The 16,288-nt window shown below is 51.2% G+C and overlaps 1 protein-coding gene across 2 annotated transcripts in view; it reads right to left on the bottom strand.

The window, feature by feature from the left end:
- Window positions 1-2,490: 2,490 nt before the first annotated feature.
- Window positions 2,491-16,288, bottom strand: part of IGHMBP2 (immunoglobulin mu DNA binding protein 2) — a 43,302-nt gene continuing 29,504 nt past the window's right edge. For both annotated transcript variants that reach the window (XM_037401709.1, XM_037401710.1), the window contains exons 10-15: window positions 11,673-11,791; window positions 9,366-9,460; window positions 8,860-8,983; window positions 5,952-6,785; window positions 5,174-5,358; window positions 2,491-2,789 (exon numbers count right to left, since the gene is read on the bottom strand). In XM_037401709.1, coding sequence (XP_037257606.1) covers window positions 2,592-2,789; window positions 5,174-5,358; window positions 5,952-6,785; window positions 8,860-8,983; window positions 9,366-9,460; window positions 11,673-11,791 — 1,555 coding nt within the window. In that variant the 3' untranslated portion in view covers window positions 2,491-2,591. The remainder of the gene's footprint in view (window positions 2,790-5,173; window positions 5,359-5,951; window positions 6,786-8,859; window positions 8,984-9,365; window positions 9,461-11,672; window positions 11,792-16,288) is intronic.

The following is a 16,288-nucleotide window of genomic DNA, read 5'->3' as shown; positions in this document are numbered from 1 at the left end:
CCAGCGTGATGGGGGTCAGCCCAGCCCCTTTTCCCAGCCAGACTAACCCTCGGGGCTGCTCGAAACGGCACCGCAAACTCCTGCTCTTCCGTGCATACCTTGCACTGAGGGTTCTATCTTACAGCCCCTTGTCCTGGAGTCGTGCTTTGGCGTGCTCCTCCCAAAGCTCACTCTTTCTGTCTGAAGCCTGGGTGCAGAGGGGAACACTCTGGTCCTGTGACCAAAGGCAGGCAGGAGAGACTCCAAATTTCCTAATTTTTAAGCCCAACTCCTGTTTCAGGGGGAAGGAAGGGGAAAAATCTGTTTGAATCCTGTCTGCTCATGGGCTGCCGGCCCAAACAATGACCAGCCCCTGGGCGAAGTTCGGGGTTTTTTAGGAGCTGATGCCGACTCTTTTCTGGAGGGTGACAGATGGAGGGCTGTGATGGAGCTCCTCCGTGGCACGGGCTGGTGGGCAGAGGATACCCTGGGGACACAGCCCTCGCTTGCACTGCAGCCTCAGCTCTTCTCTGCCTGCAGCACGCTGGCGGCAAGCCTGGCCGGGAAATCTGGGGGTGTCTGGGGCTGTTCGCCAGGAAGCCAAGTGCCACAGGTGAGCATGGTCAGGGATGTGGCTGCTTGAATGATTTGAGCAGGGGAAAAAAAAAAAAGTGTGAATGAGCCATTTATCCCTGATTGAAGATAACACCGTGGTGGTACCCTGAGCTGGCAGTGGTTTTCCTTTCTTTCATCTGTTTTCTCTATGACCTTCAGTCTGGGACAAGGCTGCGATTCCTCTGTTGCACCTTCCCCCCCCCGCAGCCCCTCGCAGGCACCGCACTGGCTCTTTCCCCCGTATACACGCAGCACCACTTGCTGATGCACAGATTTTCTTCTCCCACACTGTCTCTTCCTCCTCCCCACCTTTCCCTCCAGGAGCCCTGATGTCCCATCTGCTGCCAGGCGAGCTGGTGCCATCCCTCCGTGGGCTGACGCACAGCCGGCTCTGAGGATGGCGGCACGAGCCAAGGCGATGCTCAGAGCCGTGGTAGCTGCAGCCAGGCTGGGTATGCCCGGGACTGGGGCTGCAAGCGGAGGGGTTTTTTATAAAGGATATAGTTTATTGAAGGAGAAGGAAGGTTTTTTTGGAAGGTGATCACAGCCAGTAGTAACAGGCACTGAGGTCTGGGGGAAAATTTTGCACGTTAGCTACCTCAGCTAATGAGGGAAGAGAGAGACATAGAAATGCCTGGCTATCTTGCAGCCCCTGCAAGCTGCTGAGCCTTTGGTCAGGATAAGAGCAGTGCCTTCCCCTGGTGCTGAAATCACCGGTGGGCAAGAGCTGTGATGGTCAGCCCCAAAATAATGGGGCACATGTGGTTTGGTGCTTTTTATTGTGCCTCTCTCCAGCCATTCCTCTGTGGGGGCATCTCAGCACCTTCTCCTGCATGCTGGGGGCCTGACCCTGGGAACAGAAAGTGGCTGCTTGAGCAGTTCATTAGGGGATGGTGGATGCTGCACGATGCATCAGTACCCGCTTGGAGCCACTGAGGAGGGCAGGGGGCTCTGGGTGGGTGGAGAGATGCTTTGGAGATGAGGATCAACAGGCAGAAAACAATGTGGACTGCAGGAGCAGGGAAGAAGTCTGGGAGGGAGAGGTGACGCCGAATGGAGGCTCCCTCCTGCCTGGGAGGGCTGCACAAAGCTCGCATGGCCGTACCCAGCCTTCGCCGCTGTGTGCTCATGGATGTTGGCCTCCAAGGAGCTTTGCAGGAAGGGCAGGAGAGGGGGGAAAGCCCGCCTGGCCTCAGCAGGTGTGGGAAGTGCCGGGGAAGGGAGCAGCACAGAGCCGCCGCCGAGGGGATGGTGAGCGGAGACCGCCTGTGGCAGCTTGCCCGGAGCAGCGGGCTGGTGCTTCGGAGCAGCTCGCCGTGGTGCCGGTAAGGTCACGACTTGAGGCCTCTCCATCCCCACACAGCCCTGGAGCAGGGTTAAACCCTGCATGGGCCACATCCTGCAGTGGGGCTGTGCCTGAACGTGGGAGCCCCTCTGCATGGCGGGGAGGGGATGCAGCCGGGCTCCACCTGCTCCCGAAGGGCAGCCAGAGGCTTGGGGTCCCGCTGGCTGCTGTGTGGACACGCCAGTCCACTCCAGCTCTGGGCTGGGAGCATTGCTGGGCTGGGAAAAGAGAGCTGGAGGCACCCGTTTCCTCAGCTGTCCTCCCTGGAGGCCAGGGGCACCTGCGGTTTTCAGTTCCTCTCGTGTTCCTGCTCAGGCAGCAGGGAAAAATCACAGTGACAGCCGATTGCTTTACGTGTTTTAATATCCGTCTTTACTGGCATTTTCCAGCCTCTCTGTATATGTCCATTACTTTGTCAGTAAGGATAACCAGGACACACAAAACTGCTCTCCTTCCTCTGTCTCAGCTCTGCGGTTTAGGGAAGCCCAGCAACTCTTTATTGGGGCACGCTGGCTCCAAGCTGTCTACCACCCAAAAATAAGAGCTCACGCTTTCCTCTGGGGCTCAGCACAGCCCCGGAGCTTTAATGGCACCTTTGGTTTATGTAGTCTGACCTGTGATTTCAAGGTTAACAAAGAAGTATGCAGGTCCTTCATTTCTCCTTGTCTTTCTTTTTGCCCTTTCTCTGGCCGGTCAGTTCACTGAGCTTCTTGTCCAGGCGCCGCTGGAGCTGGGCTCTCTTGGCTGGGTCCAGGGACTTGTCTTTGGAGCCGCTCCCAGGATAGAGAACCCCTTCCCTGCTGATCCTCTGCCGTGCCTGCGCCTTGGCCTTCTCCCCACAGCCATGAACCTGGTGGAGAGAGAACAGGGGCACTGATCGCATGCATAGGAATTGGGCAATTTTATTCCCAGAGCCTGGAATTCCTCTTCCACCTGCTTCACACCTCCCTAAAACGGTCTCTCATTTTTTATAGCTCCTCTAACAAAAACCAAAACATAGAAGTAATTTTTCTCCTGGAATCTGCACAGCAGGTAAATCATTCTTTTGGATGGTTTAAGTGCCTCCTTCCAAAACTTTAAACATCTGGGGAAAACCTCACACTTGCCATGTGAACAGCTGGATCTTTTACGGTTTTCACAGGAGAGCTAGAAATAAAACTGAGCTCCTGATGATGTTCTCTGCTAATACAGTATGACTTGGGGGGAAAAAGGAGTGAAACGGGAAAGGTAACTTGGGAAATAAGAGACCTTTTTAGCCATATATCTGCTTCTTTAATGTAATTAGATCTGTCTTCTGTACTGGAATGAAAAAAAAGCTTCATAATCCTAATTTTGTGCATGCAAACCTTTTCTAAAACCAGTCTGCGCTGAAGCCCAGGCTGCATTTAAGGTGTATTAACCAAAGTTCAATACCACCCTGAATCATTTCCACCAGGTCTACATCTGACAGCCTAAAAATTTACCCCTTCTGCTTGGTCTGTCCCAGAGTCATTTGCTGTTTTCACAAACATAAGCTGACCTGAGGATCCCAGCCCATTCTCCCAAGGCCGTGATAAACCTTCCTGTCCCTGTTAGCGCTGCCGGAGCAGGCTGTCGATGGCCGGGAATAGCCGCGCGCAGCACCTGGCACACGGCTCCTTGCCAGGACCAAGATTCCTGAGCCTGCTGGCCAACTGAGCCAGCCGTAGCCAACACACCCTCCAGTTAACTTTGAAACGGGCAGTATCAGTAGGTGCTGGAGCACAGGTTGAACATCGTTCTGTGGGCTCCACTGTGCCGTACTGGATGGGGAGGGGTTCAGCAGCTGGGGGCTGCTAAAGGGGTGACATGAGCTCTTGCTGAACTGGGACCCTCCATACACAGAGGCTCCAGCCCCTTTGAGATGGCTCCAGGTATGCGCTAGCTCCTCTCAGGGCCAGGCATGGGTAGGAGGTCCCAGGCTATTTCACATCAAAACCTGATAACGTCTGGAGAAAGGGCTGAACTTGAAAAAGCAAGAAACATTCATTGACACGGATTGCATCTTTCCAATTGTTTCTTGCTGGAGTCCTTATCACAAATCAGCAGGGAGAGGTGATTCTGCAGGAAATAAATTTATATCCCAACTGGATTGTGAATGACTGTAAATACAACTATTCTTTGCCATGGAAACAGATAGCACTCGACAAGGGGAAAATCTATGCTGAGGATTTATAGGTTAGCTTGCTAAATGTTAAGCTCTGGGAGGCTCCACACGGTGAAAAGCTACGCCTGGGTGATGCAGGATAAGAGACGAGGGGCACAGGAGGCTGTGGCTGAACAGAAAATCATCACCTCTCAGCCCACATACTTGTCACAGCCACCACCCAGCCATGTCGGCTCTGCCCACAGCACTGGAACGGTGAGGGCAGCTTACCATGAAACCACACTGCCAACCCTGAAGGCTTAAACCGACCTGCCTGCCTGCACACCTGAACAGAAAGACGAAGCCTGACACCAGTTTAACCCTGTTTCCTTCCTTCCCAGATCTGGGGAGGAAAGGGCTGTCAAGCAGCTATGGAAGAACAGCAAGGAAGAAGCTGTTGGTTCAGTGGCCATCCCCCACGGAGGTGCAGGACATTACGGGGCTGCACAGATGCCTGCTCGAGAGTCCTCCAGCACAAGAATGAATAGGGGAGGTTGAGGGTCTGCTGTCACTCAGGTATGGATGGGAGCTAAAGCTGAGGCTGCACAGTGTGGAGCAACTCGGTTCCAGGCCAGTAAGGCACTTAAGGAAATGCCTAATTGCTATCAAGGCACGCAGCGCTGCTCCGTGCAGGCTCAGGCCTTGACTTGTCCCCAGGCTGCAGAGGGAATCTGCAAAGAGCTAGGAGCTGGGTCCAGGCTCCCTCAAGTCACTGCCTTGAGCTCACGCCTCTTTCATTTCTCCTCTCTGCCTTGCTTTATCTGCGTGACCCGAGAGTGTAAATGCCAGAGAATGGTAAAGAAGGGCACAAAGCAAGAGAGGAAAAAAGAAAAAGCTCTCGGGAGGAGGTGTGCAGAGCCCAGGAGTTAATGCCTGGCACCCCTTTCTACCTGTAGTTCTAGCAAAAGCTCGACAAAGAGGTTTCCACTTCAAACTCCTTGCAAGGAAATCCTGTCTGGAGGGCTCGACGGGGAAAATTCCCACATTAAACCCATGCTGCTTGGGTCCTGCTCCCCTCCAGCCCCCTCAGTGCTCAACCCGCTGGGCAGGCTGCCTGGCCCCATACGTACCTCCGGGATGTGATGGCTGAGGCAGTAGCGTCTGTTGCAGTGGAGGCAAAGCTGTCCCAGGGTTGTAATGCTGGCTTTGCAGCAGGGGAAGCCACATGTGTTGTCAGCTTTAATGGCAGCAGAGATCAGAGCGTCGATATCTTCTTCTGCCACACCGTCTGCTCTACTCTTAGCTGCTGCCTTTCCTGGGGAGAAGACAGGGGAAGAGACCTGGCCATTTAACCACCTGCTTAGAAGCTGAAAACAAACCCAAGCAGCCTGCAGCTACAGCCTGGGCTAGTGAGAAGCAGCCCTGGTCCGGGGAGTCACTGTTTGCAGCGACTGGGATTTCAGGGGGCTGGAGAAGAGGAAGAGACCATCCTCTGGCAGACAGGATGGCAGCTTCTAGCTGTTTTCCCCTGCCTCTGCATTTAGGAGGCAGCCACATCCTTCAGTGTGGACCAGGTACTCCTCTTCCTCTCCCTACATTCAGGAGCTTCCAATCTAACTCTTAAGCCTCTCTTCCTGGGAAAGGATCCCCAGTGTTCTTCTTTTGACTTAAGAAATGTGCCTCCAGGCATTCAAAACCCCTCTGCCCCAGAAGCCGCAGCCAACTGATGCACGTTCCTGCCAGTTCTCACATCTCTGCAGTGACAAGCATCAAGAGCTTTCCAAAAGCCACGTCCCATGCTCCACACACATGTACAAAAAATCCTCAAGGCCTGGAGGCAAAAACACAGCAAATTAAACAGCACGATCCATTCAAGGAAGTGCTGGTTATATGAAGAGAGTGACCTACCTTTGGCTTCGCATTTGTCTTTTTTCCTGCTGCTGCCCTGAAGGCAGGCACTGGGCTCCTGAGCCTTCCTCGTTGCCTCCTCCTGCCTGGCTTTCTCTCTCTGAACCCTCTCCAAGTGCAGGCTTTTCAGGTCCACTTTCCCTGAGCCCTTGCTGCTTCCTCCTGGCTCAGGGGGGACAGGAGTTTCCCTGCTGGGATGTTGCGGCTGAGGAAGGGGGAGCTGCTTGCTGGGGGGGGCGGCTGCAGGTAGCAAAGGCTTGGCAGGCTCTTTCTTGCAAACGCTGATGTACCGGTCCCTCCCTTCCCCGGTGCTCACGTGCTGCAGCCCGTACTCCTCTGCCATTAGGTGAACCAGCATCCGATCGTGAGAACTGAGCGATGGGGGGAAGTCCAAACGCATCTCGCTGCTCTCCAGGAAGGCCACCAGCATAGCCTTGAATCTGCTGGCACTGTCTTTTGTCCCTGGGCTCTCTCTCTCAGGACCGCTTGTGTTTGGGCAGAAACGTGCTTCTGGCTTCTGACACGTTGGTTTGGTTCCTGCTGCTTTGGGTTTCCTCCCTGGAGGCAGCTGTGGTTTGGGGCCAGGTGCTGCAGAAAGCTTTGCACCTTGCTGCCGCTCGCTGCGGCCCTCCTGGGTGTAATTTTCAGGCACGAGGTCATCGAGGTACTCGAAGGCTGTCCGTACCTCCCCGTGCTGGCTGAAATAATCCACCAGCCGCTTCAGAAAGGCTTGGTTGCTGACAGTGCGGGTGTCACAGATGACAGCCACGTGGCGCCGGGCGCGGGTCACCGCTACGTTTATCCGCCGGTCTTCTGCAAGAAAGCCCACCTCACCTGCGAGAAAGAAACGAAACAGGTGCAGGACTGTCAGTGGGTGCAGGGTTGGCTCCAGGTTTAGATTTGGCCCAAATGTTTGAAGGGTTGCTTGGCTGGAGGGTGGGAGTCAGTTTCCTGGGCTTTGGTCCCTGACTCACGCTGTTACCTTCACCTTTCTAGCTCTGTTTTACCACCTGCAAGCCAGAGCTAGGGCTCCTCACCCAGCTCCTGGGGTCGGGAGGAGGACGTATGGCACGTGGAGAGAAGTAGTACTTTCTGGGTGGCCCCCAACACAAGGTCGAGCTGGGACCTGGGAGCAAAAGCAATATGGAACAATGTGGAAAAGGCTCACCTTGCGACAGAAGACGAAGTGCAAGTAAAGAAATACACCCTGTCCTATACAACTGCCCTGACCCGCCCCCCAGCTTGTCAGGTTTAAGGTAACAGCCATTTAGGCAACTCTGCAAGGTTTGCTTCTGCTCTCTGGCTATTTTCTCAAAGAAAAGCAGTAAGAGCTAGCAAGTGCCAAGATGACTCAGTGAAGATCAGCTAGCGAGAAGGGTAGTGTGGGCGGCTTTTGAGTTTCCAGCTCCTGGGGATAAAGAGGAGGCCAGTCGGGAAGAAATTAATGTCTCTGCTGGTGTGGTGACCAGCCTGGCTCTGTTTCTGCCTTGTCTTGCCGTGGCTGAGCAGTCTGGTTTGCACTGCTTTTGAGGAACAGGGTGTGGGTGATCCCCTCTTTGTGCTCTGCAGCTTAGAGAACTTTCTAGTTTCTCTGATGTGGTTTCACCTGGCTGCAGGAGGCAAGCCTAACTTCTGTGATCCAGCAAGAGTGTTTCCTGCTGGAATGGGAAGGGCTGCAGAGGGACAGGCACTGCTGGTCAGGGTCCCTGGCCTCCTCTGAACTGAGAAATGCAGCTGCAAAAAGGGGATGGATTTCTCCCAAGGGTCTCAGAGGGTGCTAACAACATCTCTTGTGCCCCACGCAGACCAGAGCCATGCCCAGACAGCACGAGAAGCTGCCTCTCATCCCCTGGAAAGCAAGTGATTCCTGCGCTGCATCTGAGCTTTGGCTACTCGCTGTGCATGGGAAGGGGGATGGGGGACGCATGCCTTCACGGAGGACACCAGCTCCCACTGAGCTACCCAGCAAAGGCGAGGTGAGTCACTCATGAATAAGGACTATTCTTAGTCCTGTCCCCCACCTCCATTCTCCCTGCAACACTGCTTTTCTTGCTCTAGGCTTTCTCGGGAAAAAAAAAAAAAGCCTCCTCCTTCCATGCATAGTTCCCCCCCCCCACTTTTTTTTTTATCCTTCTAGACATCAGCACTCCCAGCACATACAGTGTTTCATCTTCAGCAGCATTAGCAGCAAAGGTAGTGCGGCAAGGGATGTGTCTCACTGTGGGTTTGAAAAGGGCAGTGATCCACACACGGGAGAGTGGTTCATAGAGCGGTCCCAAACCTTTCAGCACCAGATGATGGCTCCACCAAAGAAGCCTCACGGCCCCAGGGCAGCAACTTTTTCCCAGCTATTGACTTTCGCTGCAGCTGCTGATAGGAAAGAACTTGATTTTCTGCTCTAGATCTTGCTCCCAGAAGAAGCGTTTTCTGTGCATGACTTGTAATGCCAGCTCCCGCTTGCTTTCTTCAGGGAAGTGACCCAAAATCAGCTCAAAACTCAAGAAATAAGCCCCTCAAGTTTTCACCTCTTGGGAGAAATGCTCAGCACTCCAGTAAATGTGGTGCTAACATGACGTGCCATTCTCAGGACCCCAGTTTAAATAATATATGAGGCCTCAATAGTCAGGAAACCTTCAAACTAAGCAGTTCTGGCTTCCCTTTTACCTGCTGCCTGGCATGGGAGCTTCCACTGCAGCTGTGACAGCAAATGTATTCATTCATTTACAAAAAAAAGGCTGAAAAGGAAGGTTCTTACTAGTTAATTAATTCGAAGCACAGTGCTAGAGACCATCAGAACTGCAATTAAACCACAGCACTGGACAACATGATGAGTGACTGTTGAGCAATCACGCAGTTCCCATTTCTTTCCTGTTCCCCATGGAGTAACTCCCCAGCAGCAAACTCTTACCTTTCCTGTTGGATCTCACGAATGACAGGATCACTGCCTCCTTCTCTCTTCCTTGGAAACCATCAACTGATTTAATTTCTAGCTCTGGGTACCTGTGGCAAAGGTGCTCTCTTAGCATGTCCACCTGAAAAACATGCAATAGATACCTTTTAAAGAAAAGTGCATGGTGAAAAGGATTAAAATGGTAGTGTTTTGGTAAAGTCCCTTCCTCTCAAACCCACAAAGATGAGCACACACGTCTCCTGAAGGTCAAGCGCTGACTCCTGAGGCTGGGTGTGGAAAATAAACAGCTAGCATCTCTCCCCTCCATGGCCTCAAGCTGCTTAAATGTGGAGAAACTGACTGGCTACAAATGCTGATTATACAATTTGGCTCTGCTGATTTCCACCTTCATCTCTTTGAGGAGGTTCTGGCATCAGTCCTGAAGATGTCTGAATCCACCCCTGTGCGTCTGCGCTGCATGCATGCAGAAAGAGAAGGGAGATGCCAGGAGAGGCTCATCTCACCTGGAGGTTGTAGGGAGCTACGACAGCGATGTCTTTTGCTTTCACACCAGCTTCCACCAAGGCTTGGATGTGCAAACCAGCCAGCTGCACCTCCCCTAGGGCAGAAAGCAGAAGAGGTGGTGATGGGAACAGGCTGGCAGGCAGAGGCCAAAGCCACCAGCTTGGGTGTGTCGCACCTTAAGAGAAATTTGCCCACCTCCCCTTAAACAGCAAGGAAAAGCTAAGGAACATCCTGCCTGCAGTCCGGAGGTGCGTGGGGATAACGACTCCCAAGCTGGCGAGCTTGCCTAGATGGTTATGTGCCACACAACCCCGTTCCAAGGGCTGCACAGAGCTTGCTTCTCGCCCTTCCAAGTCACCAGCTCACTGAAGCTTAAGAGCAGCTTTTTGAACAGCACTTGGCTTTCTCTGGCCACCCCATATTAATCCAAGAGATCAATGATAATCCAGGCAATAGATTATTCTCCCTCTGAAATGAGACCCCAGACCTCCCTAAAAATTCAGTTATCTGTGCTGCAACTGAAAAGCCTCCACCTTTCCTTTTTATTCTGCTTTTTCGGGTTCCTGTATTTCCAAACCTAAACAAGCTTCGTGCTCGGATCCATGTGCTCAGACCTTCCAGAGACTGCAGGCAGCCTGCCACAAACAACTGGCTATTCAGGATTGTGGCAGGTTCAGAGAGATCTAATGAGGACAAGTTAAATACAAGTGTGAACTGTTTCACTGGTTTATTGGCTGGACTGACTCTACCCTCCATTTTGCAGCAAACCACAGGTATGAAAATCAAGAATCTGCAGCATGGTGCTCTAAAAAGCTGCCTCCCAAATTCTGGGAGATGTGCATTTAAGCCCCTGCTCAAAATCCCTGAATTATCTTAGACAAGTCCTTTTGGTTTTCCACTTGGGAACAAGAGCCCTTCTCTGTAGAGCAGGGCCATGGGGACTCGTGTATGGAAAAATGAGAGGCACTTAAATGCCAGTGGGTTTTCAAACCGAAGAAGGCAGGATGTATTTAAACCGGTAAAAACCGTCCTTGTATTTTACAGTCCTTTTTCCCTGTGTTGCCAGAGAGGGACTTGAAGCCTCAGAAGTCTGCTGCTGTCATAAGATCTGCACTGGTGAGCAGAGAGGAAAACAAACAAATCCCTGAAGCAGGCAGCCACGTTGCCAAATAAGCCCTTTGTGAGAACAAATGTCTAGAAAAGCCTGTGGCTCAGCCATCGGGAAAAGTGCGGGCAGCAGCTGGGCAGGCAGGGGTGGCCGCAGGCGAGGTGGCAGGGCACAGGCACCGCACATGGAGATCAGCCCCCTCCAGGCACCGCAGAGCCAATCTGGGCAGTGAATTCACAGTCCAGGGGAAGATGCTGCCCTGAAAGAAAAGCCTCATCTTCCTCAAAGCCAAGGTTCGCTGTGCCCTCCTAGCAATCACTTTGCTGACAGCCTCCTGGGCTAAAAGCTCTCCCTAAGGCTTTTAGGAGAGCTATCTCTGTAGCAAGTTTGGGATAACTGCAATGTCAGATGAAACACCAGATTTCAGACAGCCCATGTGCAATACCTCCTTGGCAAAGGCCTCTGTGAGCCTCTTGAGAGCCAGCTAGCAGGTGTGGAGATGCCAGACTAAATCTAGAGAAGCACAACTATCATCCTCAAGCAGCAAATCACAACCACCACCCCTGCTGTGGAAGCGACAATACAAAGCAGGTAGCATCATCACTTTCAGAGTTCTCCTGCTTTATTAGAATGGCTATGGAGCCTGACTCTACCCTCAATCTCCGTAATGAAACCTATTTTTTAAGTGAAAACACAGCAGGAAACTCAACATCTTAAGAAAATTCAGAGAGAAGAGCCATGTAGGACTTCATGAGAGGAGCAAAGGACAGGGAGGCAATTCAGAGCCACATCTACAGCCTCTCTAGAACAGGTTTGTGCTCTGCCTGATACTATCTGCCCTGCCAACTTGTGTAAAGCATCTGTCGCAGGGATCCTCTGCCCTGTCCTAGTCCACAGCATGGAGAAACGTCTCTGTGAGGGAAGAAGGCAGACAGCGTGGCCACCCACAAGCTGCACGCTGTCACTGTGGCCCTGCGGCAACTCCGCTCTGGCTCAAAATCCTTTGAGCTCAAGGATTCATAGAGGAAATGATCTCAGACAAGCAAGGCTCCCTGGGGACCCCACCTTCCCCCTGCCACCCGCTCTGAAGGGGGACATCTCTGGGACATGGCTCAGCTGGTGCAGGAGCTAAGCCTGTGGAAGGGCAAGGATCTCAGACAATCAATTCTCGCGAACAAAATTTTCCAAACATCGGTACCTGGATTCCCCTTAGACTGTTCATCTTCCACTTCCAGCTCAAACAGGCCACAGCCAGCAGTGTCTACAAGCAATAAGGGAATTGTGGTCTCTTCTGTAGAGGTGACGCCCGGCAGGTCCCTGCACAAGGTATTTGGGAAAAGGCCAGTTAACAACAGTGAAATTATGCCAAAGGGATGGTCAGTTCTGTTGCCACTTACGCCTCCCAACAACACTGCAAGGACAGAGGGAAAACAGCTGGATATTGCTTCCAAGGGACATGGCTGCAGACCAAGAGCAGTGTTGTGTAGGGTGAAAATGCAGGAAGATTGGCTCTGCAGGTGGTGACCAATGACAGAAACTGAGAACTGAGGTTTCCCCCTTTCTGCTCCAAGCTTTGGTCCCCTTTGCACCTGCAGTGATGCTACAGCAGAGCATGTAGAGCACTGTAGGGCAGTAACTAAGCAGGGCCCTTCAGCCCTGGTGCAGTCCTCTGGCTTCTAGCTCCAGGCTTCCTGGGTTTGGTGCCAGGACAGCAGCCACAACCAACAGCACAGCAAGTCCCAGGAGGGCCAGGGGAGCTTGGCAATGCCAGAAAACCATAGCTGAAAAGCTGTTATTGCTCTGCACCATGGGATTGTGACTTAAATACTCTCCCAAAATGCAAACAAAGAGCTGAGGGCCCTGGAGAATCTCACAGAGGCCAGCCAGCAGTGCTGACGGCTTTCTTACTGGCTATGCTACACAGCCCAGTTACTGCAAGGCAAGGGTACATTGTGTGGGTGTTAGTGTCTCGCTTAAATAGTCTCAAGTAGGAAAGATATGCAGACCTAGGGAGATGTGGCAGCTGCTTTCTGTTTTTTACAGCATTGACAGGGAGAAGGAGTGCTTGAAGTATTACCAGAGATTTGACAGCAGTGCTGTCGGGCAAGAGAAGAAAGTGCAGCACAAGGAACCACAGAGGAACTGGGGTTTCACATCACTTCTACATCTAAAGCTACTGCATTAAAAAAACCCCAACCCAACCTAACACAAAAACCCCACCGTATTTTAAAACCCAAGGTAGCTGCTAGATGAATTCACAACCCAGGAAGAGGGGAGTGATGGAGGGCAGGAACGGAAAGCCTGGAGAAGGCAGGAGAGCTCTGAAACAACAACATGTTACTGTCCATCACACACAAATCTTGGAGAGCTGTGATTCCGGTGAGTCTGCAAATAAACAAGGCAGATGGCAAACCATCAAAAAGGAGGATTATCTCCAAATGACAGGCAGGGAAGCGAGGGTAAAGGCAGTTTCCAGTTCAAGACAAGCCCCCAGCTGCAGCCTCTCTTTTCCAGGACTCCCGGCACTGCATGTTGGTTCCCCTGCATTTGTATGCTGCTGGCTACCCTTGCTTCCCGTGGACTCTGCGCATTACTCACTCCATTGACAACAAAAGTCTTCTCTCGACTGAAACTCATTTTTCTCCTGTCCAAAGCAACTGCTGTTGTAATGCACAGCTGGGAAGGTACAGAGATCAGTGAAACTATGATGCACCTTCCCCAGTCCTACGGCAAACCAGAGCCCAAGGGAAGAGCTCTTCCCCGGCTTTGGGCACTGCCCGCCTCAGCTCAGCAACTGGATTCAGAGGCACAAGGCACCTTCCCCATTTCCAAGGACCACAGGGACCAGCAACCAACTTTACTTTCCATGACCTCCTCCAGAACGGGGCCACCTCCAGTTCCCCATGAGAGTGTTTCCTCCCCTGTGGAGGGTATGATGGTTTATCTCTCTCTCTTTCTATAATCAGACCTAACAGGCTTTCCACTCCCTTTACACCTGCCCTGCTTACTGTCCTACCACTGCCCACGTCTGCACAGACAAAAGACTTTGAGCAAAATCCAAGTTCTCCACGCAGATAATCCCAATTTTTTGCCTACTTGCAGTGGCCGCAAAAAACTCTTGCAGCGTACCTTGGTGCCAGGAAAAACCTCGATCCTGGGAATGTCACTTCAGACAGAGTTGGACTGAGGCTCACAGCACTGCCCTAAGGCATCTGGGCACCCTGTGCTTTGTCTGGGAGGAGGAGATCACAGCCAGGTGAGTCACATACCACAACCAAGGGGCATTCTGGCTTCTGAGCATCTTTCAGGTCTCACACTACTGGGGGGTTCCCCCACAGTCTCTCCATCAGCAAGGGGGTGTTAACCCAAAAAAAAGCACTGAGGGAAGGGACACCTGATGCTGTATTTAGAAAAAACGGACATCAGAAACAGCTGGTGATTTTCAAACCATCTTCTCACAGACTGAGTCACAGATTTTGAATGTGCATGATACTGCTTGCAGCCTCCCTGACTTAATTCTGGAGATGTGTGGGGGTTTCTGGTGTGCTTTGCCACCCATTTCAGAAGGAAGGGAAATTTGGGAAGAAGGTTTTGCTCCTTTGGAAATACCCTGCCCCTGAAAAGAAACCACAGGAAATCAAAGTATCCTTTTTTGAGAAATGATGATGCTGCACGAACCTCTAACAGATCACAGACCAAAGAGTTCCTGAGTGCCTCCAACATCAGAGCAAAAGCTGGTAAGCAAATACAAAGTTGTTCGGAGCAGAGCTGCACTTCTTTTTCCAAAGACCAACCTTTGTGCTTCAGGTAAAGGAGATGAGACTTGAATTGATAATGCTGTTTCAGGGAAAGGTCATGGTGGGAGTGCAGCCTTACTGTCAGATATCGGGGATTATACCCTGGAGAGCTGTTCTGAATGGGAGCCCACCAGTATCAGGCTTTACAAGCTCAGCTCGACCAGAAACTCCCTGCCACATTTGTAGCACAAGATGTTTGCACCTGGACCTCCTCCTTGCTGTATATCTCAAGACTAGGACATGCTTCCTCAAGCCTCACCTCTCAAAATGGCACCAAGGCCACTGTAAATTCAAGGCTAGAATACAATCGTATGGGCCAGCTTTGCCAATGCCAGAGGTGTGGTGCAGGCTATGCTCTGGAGCACTCCAGTCAGACCTTTCTTCAAAGGAAGACCTTGAAATGCTTTCAGCAGAGATGGAGATCTCCCTCCTCGCACTGTGCTTTAGGCCTTTTCAGGTCCCTCGCTCATCACCCACCGACCCTCAGGAAGGAGGTAACAAAAAGCTACAGACCCACAGCTTGTCAAAGGCTGTTGCAGCAACTGCAGCTGCAGTACGAGCAGGTAACTCCCTGGGCACTCACCACCTTTCCACTTCCCTAGGATGCTTCTGCTTATAAGAGAGCTTTTGCTGGAATTCTTAGAGAATAAAACTTACTTATTTCTTGCTCAGGTAACGGATTAAGCAAATCATTTGGCCTAAGCCAACAAAACATATGAGATGCTCACAAATATGAAGGAATTTGTACTAGCAACCTAAACATGAGAAGATCATGGTCCAGTATCAAGCCCCTGCATTACCTGGTCTTCTACAGAAGCACAGAAACTTCCGTCCAGTGCTTGAACTGAAGATTGCTGTATTCATGCGGTATGTCAGTAGGGCTGTGGACTGACAGGTTTGATTATGAGTTCAGAAAGCAGTGTCTGTAGGAAAAGGCCCCGAGCAGGGGACTAAGCTGCACTGTGGACTGGAAAGAAAAACATGCACTCCTTCATCAGCTATAAAAATTAACCAGCTCATCAGAATAACAAAGTCACCTAACTTCAACTTTTCAATTGGTTTACTATTTTAATGGCTTCAACCCATTTTGCCTGGGGTTCTTCACTAGTTTCTGGTTTTAACTTCCAAAGTTAAATGGAAAAATAAGCATGGCAAGAAACAAAAATTATCAAGAAGAGCGTTTTGTACAGCCCTAGTCCTGGAATTATATCTGTGTAGCTAAAACATTGCTGAATGAGTCCTGTCGGGCTCAGGTGAGCTCCTCCTGGCACCGATGAACCAGCTTTACCTCCTCTTATCTGTAGAACACACCACACTCACCCACAAAATCACCTATGTATACACAAATGTACATAAACCAAGACAGAAGACGGCACAGCTTCACTGATGTAAGTTGAGCTGAAGCCTCGATACCCCTGAAGCCTTAATACAGAACATGCTGACACAAACAGAAATCCCTGTGCTGACTGCAGTGGATGTAGACAAGAGTTCCAGGGCTGTCTCGAACACAAAGCTTGCTCTTCCCATCCAGGCAGTGTTCACACTATTCCCAAGTATGATTATTTTAAAACAATTATGATAAAAAGGCCTTTCCAGCTATCTCTGTCCAAAACTAGATCTACTATGAAATGGAGAAATTCTAGGGGAATATATATATTTTTCCAACTCCTAAATGTTTGCATTTAAAAAAAGAGCATTGCTAAAAATACAACAGCTCCATGCAGACAAGCACTATGATATTTTATGCTTCCCCAAGTCCAACAGAGAGAATTAATGTTTTCCCACCCGCCTCCCAGAACCGCACTGACTGCAATTTTAAAAAGCACCAATAATTGACAGTCACAGCGTGTGTTGGCAAACAACTGCCTGTCCCAGGATGCAGTGGAAATTAAATGCTAGTCACTTCCTTTAAATTACCAAAGAAAGGGAAAAATACTGCAGAGAAGGAGTGGATCTGATGCCATCAGACCTGCCTCAGGTGCTGTCCTGGCAATAAATCTATCCAAGCTGGAAAGGG

This window comes from Falco rusticolus, chromosome 10 (genome assembly GCF_015220075.1).
Source record: "Falco rusticolus isolate bFalRus1 chromosome 10, bFalRus1.pri, whole genome shotgun sequence".
Lineage (NCBI taxonomy): Eukaryota > Metazoa > Chordata > Aves > Falconiformes > Falconidae > Falco > Falco rusticolus.
Note: the sequence above shows the minus strand (reverse complement) of the source record. Positions and strands in the feature narration are given on the sequence as shown.